Source organism: Brassica napus, chromosome C2 (assembly GCF_020379485.1).
Source record: "Brassica napus cultivar Da-Ae chromosome C2, Da-Ae, whole genome shotgun sequence".
Classification (NCBI taxonomy): domain Eukaryota; kingdom Viridiplantae; phylum Streptophyta; class Magnoliopsida; order Brassicales; family Brassicaceae; genus Brassica; species Brassica napus.
Window position 1 is genome coordinate 12,495,322 of NC_063445.1, and position 14,312 is coordinate 12,509,633.

At 33.4% G+C, this 14,312-nt stretch overlaps 8 protein-coding genes across 8 annotated transcripts; all 8 read right to left on the bottom strand.

The window, feature by feature from the left end:
• Window positions 1-196: 196 nt before the first annotated feature.
• Window positions 197-1,688, bottom strand: LOC125581668. The gene has a single exon (XM_048747503.1). The coding sequence runs from the start codon at window positions 1,206-1,208 to the stop codon at window positions 720-722; it is 489 nt and encodes a 162-aa protein (XP_048603460.1). The 5' UTR covers window positions 1,209-1,688; the 3' UTR covers window positions 197-719.
• Window positions 1,689-1,963: 275 nt separating this feature from the next.
• On the bottom strand, window positions 1,964-3,455 carry LOC125581669. Its single transcript, XM_048747504.1, has one exon. The coding sequence runs from the start codon at window positions 2,973-2,975 to the stop codon at window positions 2,487-2,489; it is 489 nt and encodes a 162-aa protein (XP_048603461.1). The 5' UTR covers window positions 2,976-3,455; the 3' UTR covers window positions 1,964-2,486.
• Window positions 3,456-3,730: 275 nt separating this feature from the next.
• Window positions 3,731-5,222, bottom strand: LOC125581670. The gene has a single exon (XM_048747505.1). The coding sequence runs from the start codon at window positions 4,740-4,742 to the stop codon at window positions 4,254-4,256; it is 489 nt and encodes a 162-aa protein (XP_048603462.1). The 5' UTR covers window positions 4,743-5,222; the 3' UTR covers window positions 3,731-4,253.
• A 275-nt stretch (window positions 5,223-5,497) lies between these two features.
• LOC125581676 lies at window positions 5,498-6,966 on the bottom strand. The gene has a single exon (XM_048747511.1). The coding sequence runs from the start codon at window positions 6,507-6,509 to the stop codon at window positions 6,021-6,023; it is 489 nt and encodes a 162-aa protein (XP_048603468.1). The 5' UTR covers window positions 6,510-6,966; the 3' UTR covers window positions 5,498-6,020.
• Window positions 6,967-7,147: 181 nt separating this feature from the next.
• LOC125581675 lies at window positions 7,148-8,755 on the bottom strand. Its single transcript, XM_048747510.1, has one exon. The coding sequence runs from the start codon at window positions 8,273-8,275 to the stop codon at window positions 7,787-7,789; it is 489 nt and encodes a 162-aa protein (XP_048603467.1). The 5' UTR covers window positions 8,276-8,755; the 3' UTR covers window positions 7,148-7,786.
• Window positions 8,756-9,030: 275 nt separating this feature from the next.
• Window positions 9,031-10,455, bottom strand: LOC125581671. The gene has a single exon (XM_048747506.1). The coding sequence runs from the start codon at window positions 10,040-10,042 to the stop codon at window positions 9,554-9,556; it is 489 nt and encodes a 162-aa protein (XP_048603463.1). The 5' UTR covers window positions 10,043-10,455; the 3' UTR covers window positions 9,031-9,553.
• A 342-nt stretch (window positions 10,456-10,797) lies between these two features.
• Window positions 10,798-12,222, bottom strand: LOC125581673. Its single transcript, XM_048747508.1, has one exon. The coding sequence runs from the start codon at window positions 11,807-11,809 to the stop codon at window positions 11,321-11,323; it is 489 nt and encodes a 162-aa protein (XP_048603465.1). The 5' UTR covers window positions 11,810-12,222; the 3' UTR covers window positions 10,798-11,320.
• Window positions 12,223-12,564: 342 nt separating this feature from the next.
• On the bottom strand, window positions 12,565-13,983 carry LOC125581674. The gene has a single exon (XM_048747509.1). It carries the CDS (start codon window positions 13,574-13,576, stop codon window positions 13,088-13,090), a length of 489 nt encoding a protein of 162 aa, XP_048603466.1. The 5' UTR covers window positions 13,577-13,983; the 3' UTR covers window positions 12,565-13,087.
• Between the last annotated feature and the right edge of the window lie 329 nt (window positions 13,984-14,312).

Below are 14,312 nucleotides of genomic sequence, written 5' to 3' on the forward strand. Positions count from 1 at the left end.
GTCCCGGGAATAAAAAGAAATAACAAAGCTAGACGAATGGGAACTTAATATTATGCTTGTGAGTTCAATAAAAAAATTATTTATCCTTTTCCCACTGTTTCGTATCAGTATTGTAATAAAACTCATAGTTTATATATGTACATGTAAGATAACAAACTAAAGTTGTCTTTTATCCTTATGTGTTGTTATATCTTTCTTATTGTTAGCAGATTTTTCTTTTTGAATATCTAAAGGTTCTATGACCAGAAAATCTTAGGGTGAAACTCAAACCATTTAAAATTAACAGCTTTAATTTAGAGTTATGTGTTATCTTTTCTTGCCCTTGCATAAACTGACGAGAAAGGCCGATTAAGACATATTTTTCGACGTTTTGAGACTTCTAAATCCCTTTTGCGTCAATTTATCTGAACGCTCTTTGTTTGATTTTTCAATCTTTGTTCGAGTCGTGTTTTGTGATTTTTAATTTCCGATATATTATTTTACATGGTTAGCCAACTGAAGATAGATAACAAACCCATTTTCGGTGATGTATTTGTAATTATATAACTATAATGTGACCAAGACACATTGACAAAAGTTGTAGATATTGCTAAATTTTCACTTTATTGAGGAAAAGGTAAATATAGGGCTCTCCTAATAATTGAGTTCACACATGAAAAACTTAGACATTGAAGCTAATATACTAGTCTAAAACTGTAGATGAACAATCATTGTTCCTTTCAGTTGTGTGCAGGGGAGTTAGGGATGATACGCGCACAATTGTCCTTGAGGAGAGGAGGGAAGAAAGGATTCAAAGGAAACATATGAGGCCAACAGTTTGCATCTAAAGTTGAAAACACCTTGCAGCATGCCGCTTCAACGTTTTCAATTTTTCCAGAAAAAAATGAGTTGGAGATTGCCAAGACACATCCTTGGACGGTAAAGAGAGACGACCAACATTTGACGAGATCAATAGGTACTAAGCCAGGTGGAAAAAGTCCTGGAATCGCCTGCGGATTTTGCATTTGAGCTACTCCACGAGTGACAAAGATGGCAGCACACAGTGAAATAATTAAGTAGACTGAGACAACAGCTTTGCTTCCCATCTTATTGGTAATCTTTCTTTTTTTCCTTGTCCTTTTTATTTCGTCTATGCTTAAAAGCTGGGATGGATTTTGATATGAACAGATACTAAGAATATATAGGGTGAGGATACAAGATTTTATCATATAAATTAAAGAGAATGTACGGTATCAGTTTTAGAATTTCTTTCAAAATGAAACTCATGTTTAGGTTAATGTATTTTGAGTTACACTTTCTTTCATGAAGTTGAGTTGACCAATATAACTACAGTATGTTCATATTTACGTTATCAAACAGAAGATTGAAAGTTTCTTTTGACCCCCACTATTTTCTATTGTTTTTGATATTTGTTTTAACATCTGTGAATGTGTCTCAGCCTTAAGATGATTAACCTTGACTATATCATCAAAGGAAAACCGCATGTAAAATAGCAGCCGGTTTCTAATTTTCTTATGGTGAGTAAATTTTTGTTCGAGGGACATCAGGACAAGTAGGTTGTAATAAGTAGGTATTGAGAATCTATATAAGTAAGGTCGTAATGTTTTATGGAAGTTAAGCAGATGTTGATGCACGCTGTAATGGCACTGAAGAATTTGGTTAAAATTAAATAGAGTCCCAAGGCTTTGTTGCCATAATTTTCTTGTTGTATTTGCATGGCTAATGTAATGAAGAATATGATGATAGGACGAGAAAAAGGAAGTAACTGTCCCGGGAATAAAAAGAAATAACAAAGCTAGACGAATGGGAACTTAATATTATGCTTGTGAGTTCAATAAAAAAATTATTTATCCTTTTCCCACTGTTTCGTATCAGTATTGTAATAAAACTCATAGTTTATATATGTACATGTAAGATAACAAACTAAAGTTGTCTTTTATCCTTATGTGTTGTTATATCTTTCTTATTGTTAGCAGATTTTTCTTTTTGAATATCTAAAGGTTCTATGACCAGAAAATCTTAGGGTGAAACTCAAACCATTTAAAATTAACAGCTTTAATTTAGAGTTATGTGTTATCTTTTCTTGCCCTTGCATAAACTGACGAGAAAGGCCGATTAAGACATATTTTTCGACGTTTTGAGACTTCTAAATCCCTTTTGCGTCAATTTATCTGAACGCTCTTTGTTTGATTTTTCAATCTTTGTTCGAGTCGTGTTTTGTGATTTTTAATTTCCGATATATTATTTTACATGGTTAGCCAACTGAAGATAGATAACAAACCCATTTTCGGTGATGTATTTGTAATTATATAACTATAATGTGACCAAGACACATTGACAAAAGTTGTAGATATTGCTAAATTTTCACTTTATTGAGGAAAAGGTAAATATAGGGCTCTCCTAATAATTGAGTTCACACATGAAAAACTTAGACATTGAAGCTAATATACTAGTCTAAAACTGTAGATGAACAATCATTGTTCCTTTCAGTTGTGTGCAGGGGAGTTAGGGATGATACGCGCACAATTGTCCTTGAGGAGAGGAGGGAAGAAAGGATTCAAAGGAAACATATGAGGCCAACAGTTTGCATCTAAAGTTGAAAACACCTTGCAGCATGCCGCTTCAACGTTTTCAATTTTTCCAGAAAAAAATGAGTTGGAGATTGCCAAGACACATCCTTGGACGGTAAAGAGAGACGACCAACATTTGACGAGATCAATAGGTACTAAGCCAGGTGGAAAAAGTCCTGGAATCGCCTGCGGATTTTGCATTTGAGCTACTCCACGAGTGACAAAGATGGCAGCACACAGTGAAATAATTAAGTAGACTGAGACAACAGCTTTGCTTCCCATCTTATTGGTAATCTTTCTTTTTTTCCTTGTCCTTTTTATTTCGTCTATGCTTAAAAGCTGGGATGGATTTTGATATGAACAGATACTAAGAATATATAGGGTGAGGATACAAGATTTTATCATATAAATTAAAGAGAATGTACGGTATCAGTTTTAGAATTTCTTTCAAAATGAAACTCATGTTTAGGTTAATGTATTTTGAGTTACACTTTCTTTCATGAAGTTGAGTTGACCAATATAACTACAGTATGTTCATATTTACGTTATCAAACAGAAGATTGAAAGTTTCTTTTGACCCCCACTATTTTCTATTGTTTTTGATATTTGTTTTAACATCTGTGAATGTGTCTCAGCCTTAAGATGATTAACCTTGACTATATCATCAAAGGAAAACCGCATGTAAAATAGCAGCCGGTTTCTAATTTTCTTATGGTGAGTAAATTTTTGTTCGAGGGACATCAGGACAAGTAGGTTGTAATAAGTAGGTATTGAGAATCTATATAAGTAAGGTCGTAATGTTTTATGGAAGTTAAGCAGATGTTGATGCACGCTGTAATGGCACTGAAGAATTTGGTTAAAATTAAATAGAGTCCCAAGGCTTTGTTGCCATAATTTTCTTGTTGTATTTGCATGGCTAATGTAATGAAGAATATGATGATAGGACGAGAAAAAGGAAGTAACTGTCCCGGGAATAAAAAGAAATAACAAAGCTAGACGAATGGGAACTTAATATTATGCTTGTGAGTTCAATAAAAAAATTATTTATCCTTTTCCCACTGTTTCGTATCAGTATTGTAATAAAACTCATAGTTTATATATGTACATGTAAGATAACAAACTAAAGTTGTCTTTTATCCTTATGTGTTGTTATATCTTTCTTATTGTTAGCAGATTTTTCTTTTTGAATATCTAAAGGTTCTATGACCAGAAAATCTTAGGGTGAAACTCAAACCATTTAAAATTAACAGCTTTAATTTAGAGTTATGTGTTATCTTTTCTTGCCCTTGCATAAACTGACGAGAAAGGCCGATTAAGACATATTTTTCGACGTTTTGAGACTTCTAAATCCCTTTTGCGTCAATTTATCTGAACGCTCTTTGTTTGATTTTTCAATCTTTGTTCGAGTCGTGTTTTGTGATTTTTAATTTCCGATATATTATTTTACATGGTTAGCCAACTGAAGATAGATAACAAACCCATTTTCGGTGATGTATTTGTAATTATATAACTATAATGTGACCAAGACACATTGACAAAAGTTGTAGATATTGCTAAATTTTCACTTTATTGAGGAAAAGGTAAATATAGGGCTCTCCTAATAATTGAGTTCACACATGAAAAACTTAGACATTGAAGCTAATATACTAGTCTAAAACTGTAGATGAACAATCATTGTTCCTTTCAGTTGTGTGCAGGGGAGTTAGGGATGATACGCGCACAATTGTCCTTGAGGAGAGGAGGGAAGAAAGGATTCAAAGGAAACATATGAGGCCAACAGTTTGCATCTAAAGTTGAAAACACCTTGCAGCATGCCGCTTCAACGTTTTCAATTTTTCCAGAAAAAAATGAGTTGGAGATTGCCAAGACACATCCTTGGACGGTAAAGAGAGACGACCAACATTTGACGAGATCAATAGGTACTAAGCCAGGTGGAAAAAGTCCTGGAATCGCCTGCGGATTTTGCATTTGAGCTACTCCACGAGTGACAAAGATGGCAGCACACAGTGAAATAATTAAGTAGACTGAGACAACAGCTTTGCTTCCCATCTTATTGGTAATCTTTCTTTTTTTCCTTGTCCTTTTTATTTCGTCTATGCTTAAAAGCTGGGATGGATTTTGATATGAACAGATACTAAGAATATATAGGGTGAGGATACAAGATTTTATCATATAAATTAAAGAGAATGTACGGTATCAGTTTTAGAATTTCTTTCAAAATGAAACTCATGTTTAGGTTAATGTATTTTGAGTTACACTTTCTTTCATGAAGTTGAGTTGACCAATATAACTACAGTATGTTCATATTTACGTTATCAAACAGAAGATTGAAAGTTTCTTTTGACCCCCACTATTTTCTATTGTTTTTGATATTTGTTTTAACATCTGTGAATGTGTCTCAGCCTTAAGATGATTAACCTTGACTATATCATCAAAGGAAAACCGCATGTAAAATAGCAGCCGGTTTCTAATTTTCTTATGGTGAGTAAATTTTTGTTCGAGGGACATCAGGACAAGTAGGTTGTAATAAGTAGGTATTGAGAATCTATATAAGTAAGGTCGTAATGTTTTATGGAAGTTAAGCAGATGTTGATGCACGCTGTAATGGCACTGAAGAATTTGGTTAAAATTAAATAGAGTCCCAAGGCTTTGTTGCCATAATTTTCTTGTTGTATTTGCATGGCTAATGTAATGAAGAATATGATGATAGGACGAGAAAAAGGAAGTAACTGTCCCGGGAATAAAAAGAAATAACAAAGCTAGACGAATGGGAACTTAATATTATGCTTGTGAGTTCAATAAAAAAATTATTTATCCTTTTCCCACTGTTTCGTATCAGTATTGTAATAAAACTCATAGTTTATATATGTACATGTAAGATAACAAACTAAAGTTGTCTTTTATCCTTATGTGTTGTTATATCTTTCTTATTGTTAGCAGATTTTTCTTTTTGAATATCTAAAGGTTCTATGACCAGAAAATCTTAGGGTGAAACTCAAACCATTTAAAATTAACAGCTTTAATTTAGAGTTATGTGTTATCTTTTCTTGCCCTTGCATAAACTGACGAGAAAGGCCGATTAAGACATATTTTTCGACGTTTTGAGACTTCTAAATCCCTTTTGCGTCAATTTATCTGAACGCTCTTTGTTTGATTTTTCAATCTTTGTTCGAGTCGTGTTTTGTGATTTTTAATTTCCGATATATTATTTTACATGGTTAGCCAACTGAAGATAGATAACAAACCCATTTTCGGTGATGTATTTGTAATTATATAACTATAATGTGACCAAGACACATTGACAAAAGTTGTAGATATTGCTAAATTTTCACTTTATTGAGGAAAAGGTAAATATAGGGCTCTCCTAATAATTGAGTTCACACATGAAAAACTTAGACATTGAAGCTAATATACTAGTCTAAAACTGTAGATGAACAATCATTGTTCCTTTCAGTTGTGTGCAGGGGAGTTAGGGATGATACGCGCACAATTGTCCTTGAGGAGAGGAGGGAAGAAAGGATTCAAAGGAAACATATGAGGCCAACAGTTTGCATCTAAAGTTGAAAACACCTTGCAGCATGCCGCTTCAACGTTTTCAATTTTTCCAGAAAAAAATGAGTTGGAGATTGCCAAGACACATCCTTGGACGGTAAAGAGAGACGACCAACATTTGACGAGATCAATAGGTACTAAGCCAGGTGGAAAAAGTCCTGGAATCGCCTGCGGATTTTGCATTTGAGCTACTCCACGAGTGACAAAGATGGCAGCACACAGTGAAATAATTAAGTAGACTGAGACAACAGCTTTGCTTCCCATCTTATTGGTAATCTTTCTTTTTTTCCTTGTCCTTTTTATTTCGTCTATGCTTAAAAGCTGGGATGGATTTTGATATGAACAGATACTAAGAATATATAGGGTGAGGATACAAGATTTTATCATATAAATTAAAGAGAATGTACGGTATCAGTTTTAGAATTTCTTTCAAAATGAAACTCATGTTTAGGTTAATGTATTTTGAGTTACACTTTCTTTCATGAAGTTGAGTTGACCAATATAACTACAGTATGTTCATATTTACGTTATCAAACAGAAGATTGAAAGTTTCTTTTGACCCCCACTATTTTCTATTGTTTTTGATATTTGTTTTAACATCTGTGAATGTGTCTCAGCCTTAAGATGATTAACCTTGACTATATCATCAAAGGAAAACCGCATGTAAAATAGCAGCCGGTTTCTAATTTTCTTATGGTGAGTAAATTTTTGTTCGAGGGACATCAGGACAAGTAGGTTGTAATAAGTAGGTATTGAGAATCTATATAAGTAAGGTCGTAATGTTTTATGGAAGTTAAGCAGATGTTGATGCACGCTGTAATGGCACTGAAGAATTTGGTTAAAATTAAATAGAGTCCAAGGCTTTGTTGCCATAATTTTCTTGTTGTATTTGCATGGCTAATGTAATGAAGAATATGATGATAGGACGAGAAAAAGGAAGTAACTGTCCCGGGAATAAAAAGAAATAACAAAGCTAGACGAATGGGAACTTAATATTATGCTTGTGAGTTCAATAAAAAAATTATTTATCCTTTTCCCACTGTTTCGTATCAGTATTGTAATAAAACTCATAGTTTATATATGTACATGTAAGATAACAAACTAAAGTTGTCTTTTATCCTTATGTGTTGTTATATCTTTCTTATTGTTAGCAGATTTTTCTTTTTGAATATCTAAAGGTTCTATGACCAGAAAATCTTAGGGTGAAACTCAAACCATTTAAAATTAACAGCTTTAATTTAGAGTTATGTGTTATCTTTTCTTGCCCTTGCATAAACTGACGAGAAAGGCCGATTAAGACATATTTTTCGACGTTTTGAGACTTCTAAATCCCTTTTGCGTCAATTTATCTGAACGCTCTTTGTTTGATTTTTCAATCTTTGTTCGAGTCGTGTTTTGTGATTTTTAATTTCCGATATATTATTTTACATGGTTAGCCAACTGAAGATAGATAACAAACCCATTTTCGGTGATGTATTTGTAATTATATAACTATAATGTGACCAAGACACATTGACAAAAGTTGTAGATATTGCTAAATTTTCACTTTATTGAGGAAAAGGTAAATATAGGGCTCTCCTAATAATTGAGTTCACACATGAAAAACTTAGACATTGAAGCTAATATACTAGTCTAAAACTGTAGATGAACAATCATTGTTCCTTTCAGTTGTGTGCAGGGGAGTTAGGGATGATACGCGCACAATTGTCCTTGAGGAGAGGAGGGAAGAAAGGATTCAAAGGAAACATATGAGGCCAACAGTTTGCATCTAAAGTTGAAAACACCTTGCAGCATGCCGCTTCAACGTTTTCAATTTTTCCAGAAAAAAATGAGTTGGAGATTGCCAAGACACATCCTTGGACGGTAAAGAGAGACGACCAACATTTGACGAGATCAATAGGTACTAAGCCAGGTGGAAAAAGTCCTGGAATCGCCTGCGGATTTTGCATTTGAGCTACTCCACGAGTGACAAAGATGGCAGCACACAGTGAAATAATTAAGTAGACTGAGACAACAGCTTTGCTTCCCATCTTATTGGTAATCTTTCTTTTTTTCCTTGTCCTTTTTATTTCGTCTATGCTTAAAAGCTGGGATGGATTTTGATATGAACAGATACTAAGAATATATAGGGTGAGGATACAAGATTTTATCATATAAATTAAAGAGAATGTACGGTATCAGTTTTAGAATTTCTTTCAAAATGAAACTCATGTTTAGGTTAATGTATTTTGAGTTACACTTTCTTTCATGAAGTTGAGTTGACCAATATAACTACAGTATGTTCATATTTACGTTATCAAACAGAAGATTGAAAGTTTCTTTTGACCCCCACTATTTTCTATTGTTTTTGATATTTGTTTTAACATCTGTGAATGTGTCTCAGCCTTAAGATGATTAACCTTGACTATATCATCAAAGGAAAACCGCATGTAAAATAGCAGCCGGTTTCTAATTTTCTTATGGTGAGTAAATTTTTGTTCGAGGGACATCAGGACAAGTAGGTTGTAATAAGTAGGTATTGAGAATCTATATAAGTAAGGTCGTAATGTTTTATGGAAGTTAAGCAGATGTTGATGCACGCTGTAATGGCACTGAAGAATTTGGTTAAAATTAAATAGAGTCCCAAGGCTTTGTTGCCATAATTTTCTTGTTGTATTTGCATGGCTAATGTAATGAAGAATATGATGATAGGACGAGAAAAAGGAAGTAACTGTCCCGGGAATAAAAAGAAATAACAAAGCTAGACGAATGGGAACTTAATATTATGCTTGTGAGTTCAATAAAAAAATTATTTATCCTTTTCCCACTGTTTCGTATCAGTATTGTAATAAAACTCATAGTTTATATATGTACATGTAAGATAACAAACTAAAGTTGTCTTTTATCCTTATGTGTTGTTATATCTTTCTTATTGTTAGCAGATTTTTCTTTTTGAATATCTAAAGGTTCTATGACCAGAAAATCTTAGGGTGAAACTCAAACCATTTAAAATTAACAGCTTTAATTTAGAGTTATGTGTTATCTTTTCTTGCCCTTGCATAAACTGACGAGAAAGGCCGATTAAGACATATTTTTCGACGTTTTGAGACTTCTAAATCCCTTTTGCGTCAATTTATCTGAACGCTCTTTGTTTGATTTTTCAATCTTTGTTCGAGTCGTGTTTTGTGATTTTTAATTTCCGATATATTATTTTACATGGTTAGCCAACTGAAGATAGATAACAAACCCATTTTCGGTGATGTATTTGTAATTATATAACTATAATGTGACCAAGACACATTGACAAAAGTTGTAGATATTGCTAAATTTTCACTTTATTGAGGAAAAGGTAAATATAGGGCTCTCCTAATAATTGAGTTCACACATGAAAAACTTAGACATTGAAGCTAATATACTAGTCTAAAACTGTAGATGAACAATCATTGTTCCTTTCAGTTGTGTGCAGGGGAGTTAGGGATGATACGCGCACAATTGTCCTTGAGGAGAGGAGGGAAGAAAGGATTCAAAGGAAACATATGAGGCCAACAGTTTGCATCTAAAGTTGAAAACACCTTGCAGCATGCCGCTTCAACGTTTTCAATTTTTCCAGAAAAAAATGAGTTGGAGATTGCCAAGACACATCCTTGGACGGTAAAGAGAGACGACCAACATTTGACGAGATCAATAGGTACTAAGCCAGGTGGAAAAAGTCCTGGAATCGCCTGCGGATTTTGCATTTGAGCTACTCCACGAGTGACAAAGATGGCAGCACACAGTGAAATAATTAAGTAGACTGAGACAACAGCTTTGCTTCCCATCTTATTGGTAATCTTTCTTTTTTTCCTTGTCCTTTTTATTTCGTTTATGCTTAAAAGCTGGGATGGATTTTGATATGAACAGATACTAAGAATATATAGGGTGAGGATACAAGATTTTATCATATAAATTAAAGAGAATGTACGGTATCAGTTTTAGAATTTCTTTCAAAATGAAACTCATGTTTAGGTTAATGTATTTTGAGTTACACTTTCTTTCATGAAGTTGAGTTGACCAATATAACTACAGTATGTTCATATTTACGTTATCAAACAGAAGATTGAAAGTTTCTTTTGACCCCCACTATTTTCTATTGTTTTTGATATTTGTTTTAACATCTGTGAATGTGTCTCAGCCTTAAGATGATTAACCTTGACTATATCATCAAAGGAAAACCGCATGTAAAATAGCAGCCGGTTTCTAATTTTCTTATGGTGAGTAAATTTTTGTTCGAGGGACATCAGGACAAGTAGGTTGTAATAAGTAGGTATTGAGAATCTATATAAGTAAGGTCGTAATGTTTTATGGAAGTTAAGCAGATGTTGATGCACGCTGTAATGGCACTGAAGAATTTGGTTAAAATTAAATAGAGTGCCAAGGCTTTGTTGCCATAATTTTCTTGTTGTATTTGCATGGCTAATGTAATGAAGAATATGATGATAGGACGAGAAAAAGGAAGTAACTGTCCCGGGAATAAAAAGAAATAACAAAGCTAGACGAATGGGAACTTAATATTATGCTTGTGAGTTCAATAAAAAAATTATTTATCCTTTTCCCACTGTTTCGTATCAGTATTGTAATAAAACTCATAGTTTATATATGTACATGTAAGATAACAAACTAAAGTTGTCTTTTATCCTTATGTGTTGTTATATCTTTCTTATTGTTAGCAGATTTTTCTTTTTGAATATCTAAAGGTTCTATGACCAGAAAATCTTAGGGTGAAACTCAAACCATTTAAAATTAACAGCTTTAATTTAGAGTTATGTGTTATCTTTTCTTGCCCTTGCATAAACTGACGAGAAAGGCCGATTAAGACATATTTTTCGACGTTTTGAGACTTCTAAATCCCTTTTGCGTCAATTTATCTGAACGCTCTTTGTTTGATTTTTCAATCTTTGTTCGAGTCGTGTTTTGTGATTTTTAATTTCCGATATATTATTTTACATGGTTAGCCAACTGAAGATAGATAACAAACCCATTTTCGGTGATGTATTTGTAATTATATAACTATAATGTGACCAAGACACATTGACAAAAGTTGTAGATATTGCTAAATTTTCACTTTATTGAGGAAAAGGTAAATATAGGGCTCTCCTAATAATTGAGTTCACACATGAAAAACTTAGACATTGAAGCTAATATACTAGTCTAAAACTGTAGATGAACAATCATTGTTCCTTTCAGTTGTGTGCAGGGGAGTTAGGGATGATACGCGCACAATTGTCCTTGAGGAGAGGAGGGAAGAAAGGATTCAAAGGAAACATATGAGGCCAACAGTTTGCATCTAAAGTTGAAAACACCTTGCAGCATGCCGCTTCAACGTTTTCAATTTTTCCAGAAAAAAATGAGTTGGAGATTGCCAAGACACATCCTTGGACGGTAAAGAGAGACGACCAACATTTGACGAGATCAATAGGTACTAAGCCAGGTGGAAAAAGTCCTGGAATCGCCTGCGGATTTTGCATTTGAGCTACTCCACGAGTGACAAAGATGGCAGCACACAGTGAAATAATTAAGTAGACTGAGACAACAGCTTTGCTTCCCATCTTATTGGTAATCTTTCTTTTTTTCCTTGTCCTTTTTATTTCGTTTATGCTTAAAAGCTGGGATGGATTTTGATATGAACAGATACTAAGAATATATAGGGTGAGGATACAAGATTTTATCATATAAATTAAAGAGAATGTACGGTATCAGTTTTAGAATTTCTTTCAAAATGAAACTCATGTTTAGGTTAATGTATTTTGAGTTACACTTTCTTTCATGAAGTTGAGTTGACCAATATAACTACAGTATGTTCATATTTACGTTATCAAACAGAAGATTGAAAGTTTCTTTTGACCCCCACTATTTTCTATTGTTTTTGATATTTGTTTTAACATCTGTGAATGTGTCTCAGCCTTAAGATGATTAACCTTGACTATATCATCAAAGGAAAACCGCATGTAAAATAGCAGCCGGTTTCTAATTTTCTTATGGTGAGTAAATTTTTGTTCGAGGGACATCAGGACAAGTAGGTTGTAATAAGTAGGTATTGAGAATCTATATAAGTAAGGTCGTAATGTTTTATGGAAGTTAAGCAGATGTTGATGCACGCTGTAATGGCACTGAAGAATTTGGTTAAAATTAAATAGAGTGCCAAGGCTTTGTTGCCATAATTTTCTTGTTGTATTTGCATGGCTAATGTAATGAAGAATATGATGATAGGACGAGAAAAAGGAAGTAACTGTCCCGGGAATAAAAAGAAATAACAAAGCTAGACGAATGGGAACTTAATATTATGCTTGTGAGTTCAATAAAAAAATTATTTATCCTTTTCCCACTGTTTCGTATCAGTATTGTAATAAAACTCATAGTTTATATATGTACATGTAAGATAACAAACTAAAGTTGTCTTTTATCCTTATGTGTTGTTATATCTTTCTTATTGTTAGCAGATTTTTCTTTTTGAATATCTAAAGGTTCTATGACCAGAAAATCTTAGGGTGAAACTCAAACCATTTAAAATTAACAGCTTTAATTTAGAGTTATGTGTTATCTTTTCTTGCCCTTGCATAAACTGACGAGAAAGGCCGATTAAGACATATTTTTCGACGTTTTGAGACTTCTAAATCCCTTTTGCGTCAATTTATCTGAACGCTCTTTGTTTGATTTTTCAATCTTTGTTCGAGTCGTGTTTTGTGATTTTTAATTTCCGATATATTATTTTACATGGTTAGCCAACTGAAGATAGATAACAAACCCATTTTCGGTGATGTATTTGTAATTATATAACTATAATGTGACCAAGACACATTGACAAAAGTTGTAGATATTGCTAAATTTTCACTTTATTGAGGAAAAGGTAAATATAGGGCTCTCCTAATAATTGAGTTCACACATGAAAAACTTAGACATTGAAGCTAATATACTAGTCTAAAACTGTAGATGAACAATCATTGTTCCTTTCAGTTGTGTGCAGGGGAGTTAGGGATGATACGCGCACAATTGTCCTTGAGGAGAGGAGGGAAGAAAGGATTCAAAGGAAACATATGAGGCCAACAGTTTGCATCTAAAGTTGAAAACACCTTGCAGCATGCCGCTTCAACGTTTTCAATTTTTCCAGAAAAAAATGAGTTGGAGATTGCCAAGACACATCCTTGGACGGTAAAGAGAGACGACCAACATTTGACGAGATCAATAGGTACTAAGCCAGGTGGAAAAAGTCCTGGAATCGCCTGCGGATTTTGCATTTGAGCTACTCCACGAGTGACAAAGATGGCAGCACACAGTGAAATAATTAAGTAGACTGAGACAACAGCTTTGCTTCCCATCTTATTGGTAATCTTTCTTTTTTTCCTTGTCCTTTTTATTTCGTTTATGCTTAAAAGCTGGGATGGATTTTGATATGAACAGATACTAAGAATATATAGGGTGAGGATACAAGATTTTATCATATAAATTAAAGAGAATGTACGGTATCAGTTTTAGAATTTCTTTCAAAATGAAACTCATGTTTAGGTTAATGTATTTTGAGTTACACTTTCTTTCATGAAGTTGAGTTGACCAATATAACTACAGTATGTTCATATTTACGTTATCAAACAGAAGATTGAAAGTTTCTTTTGACCCCCACTATTTTCTATTGTTTTTGATATTTGTTTTAACATCTGTGAATGTGTCTCAGCCTTAAGATGATTAACCTTGACTATATCATCAAAGGAAAACCGCATGTAAAATAGCAGCCGGTTTCTAATTTTCTTATGGTGAGTAAATTTTTGTTCGAGGGACATCAGGACAAGTAGGTTGTAATAAGTAGGTATTGAGAATCTATATAAGTAAGGTCGTAATGTTTTATGGAAGTTAAGCAGATGTTGATGCATGATGTAATGGCACTGAAGAATTTGGTTAAAATTAAATAGAGTGCCAAGGCTTTGTTGCCATAATTTTCTTGTTGTATTTGCATGGCTAATGTAATGAAGAATATGATGATAGGACGAGAAAAAGGAAGTAACTGTCCTGGGAATAAAAAGAAATAACAAAGCTAGACGAATGGGAACTTAATATTATGCTTGTGAGTTCAATAAAAAAATTATTTATCCTTTTCCCACTGTTTCGTATCAGTATTGTAATAAAACTCATAGTTTATATATGTACATGTAAGATAACAAACTAAAGTTGTCTTTTATCCTT

Coding starts and splice junctions, on each gene's coding strand:
- LOC125581668 (XM_048747503.1), bottom strand. CDS start 1,208: ATGATAAAATCTTGTATCCTCACCCTATATATTCTTAGTATCTGTTCA.
- LOC125581669 (XM_048747504.1), bottom strand. CDS start 2,975: ATGATAAAATCTTGTATCCTCACCCTATATATTCTTAGTATCTGTTCA.
- LOC125581670 (XM_048747505.1), bottom strand. CDS start 4,742: ATGATAAAATCTTGTATCCTCACCCTATATATTCTTAGTATCTGTTCA.
- LOC125581676 (XM_048747511.1), bottom strand. CDS start 6,509: ATGATAAAATCTTGTATCCTCACCCTATATATTCTTAGTATCTGTTCA.
- LOC125581675 (XM_048747510.1), bottom strand. CDS start 8,275: ATGATAAAATCTTGTATCCTCACCCTATATATTCTTAGTATCTGTTCA.
- LOC125581671 (XM_048747506.1), bottom strand. CDS start 10,042: ATGATAAAATCTTGTATCCTCACCCTATATATTCTTAGTATCTGTTCA.
- LOC125581673 (XM_048747508.1), bottom strand. CDS start 11,809: ATGATAAAATCTTGTATCCTCACCCTATATATTCTTAGTATCTGTTCA.
- LOC125581674 (XM_048747509.1), bottom strand. CDS start 13,576: ATGATAAAATCTTGTATCCTCACCCTATATATTCTTAGTATCTGTTCA.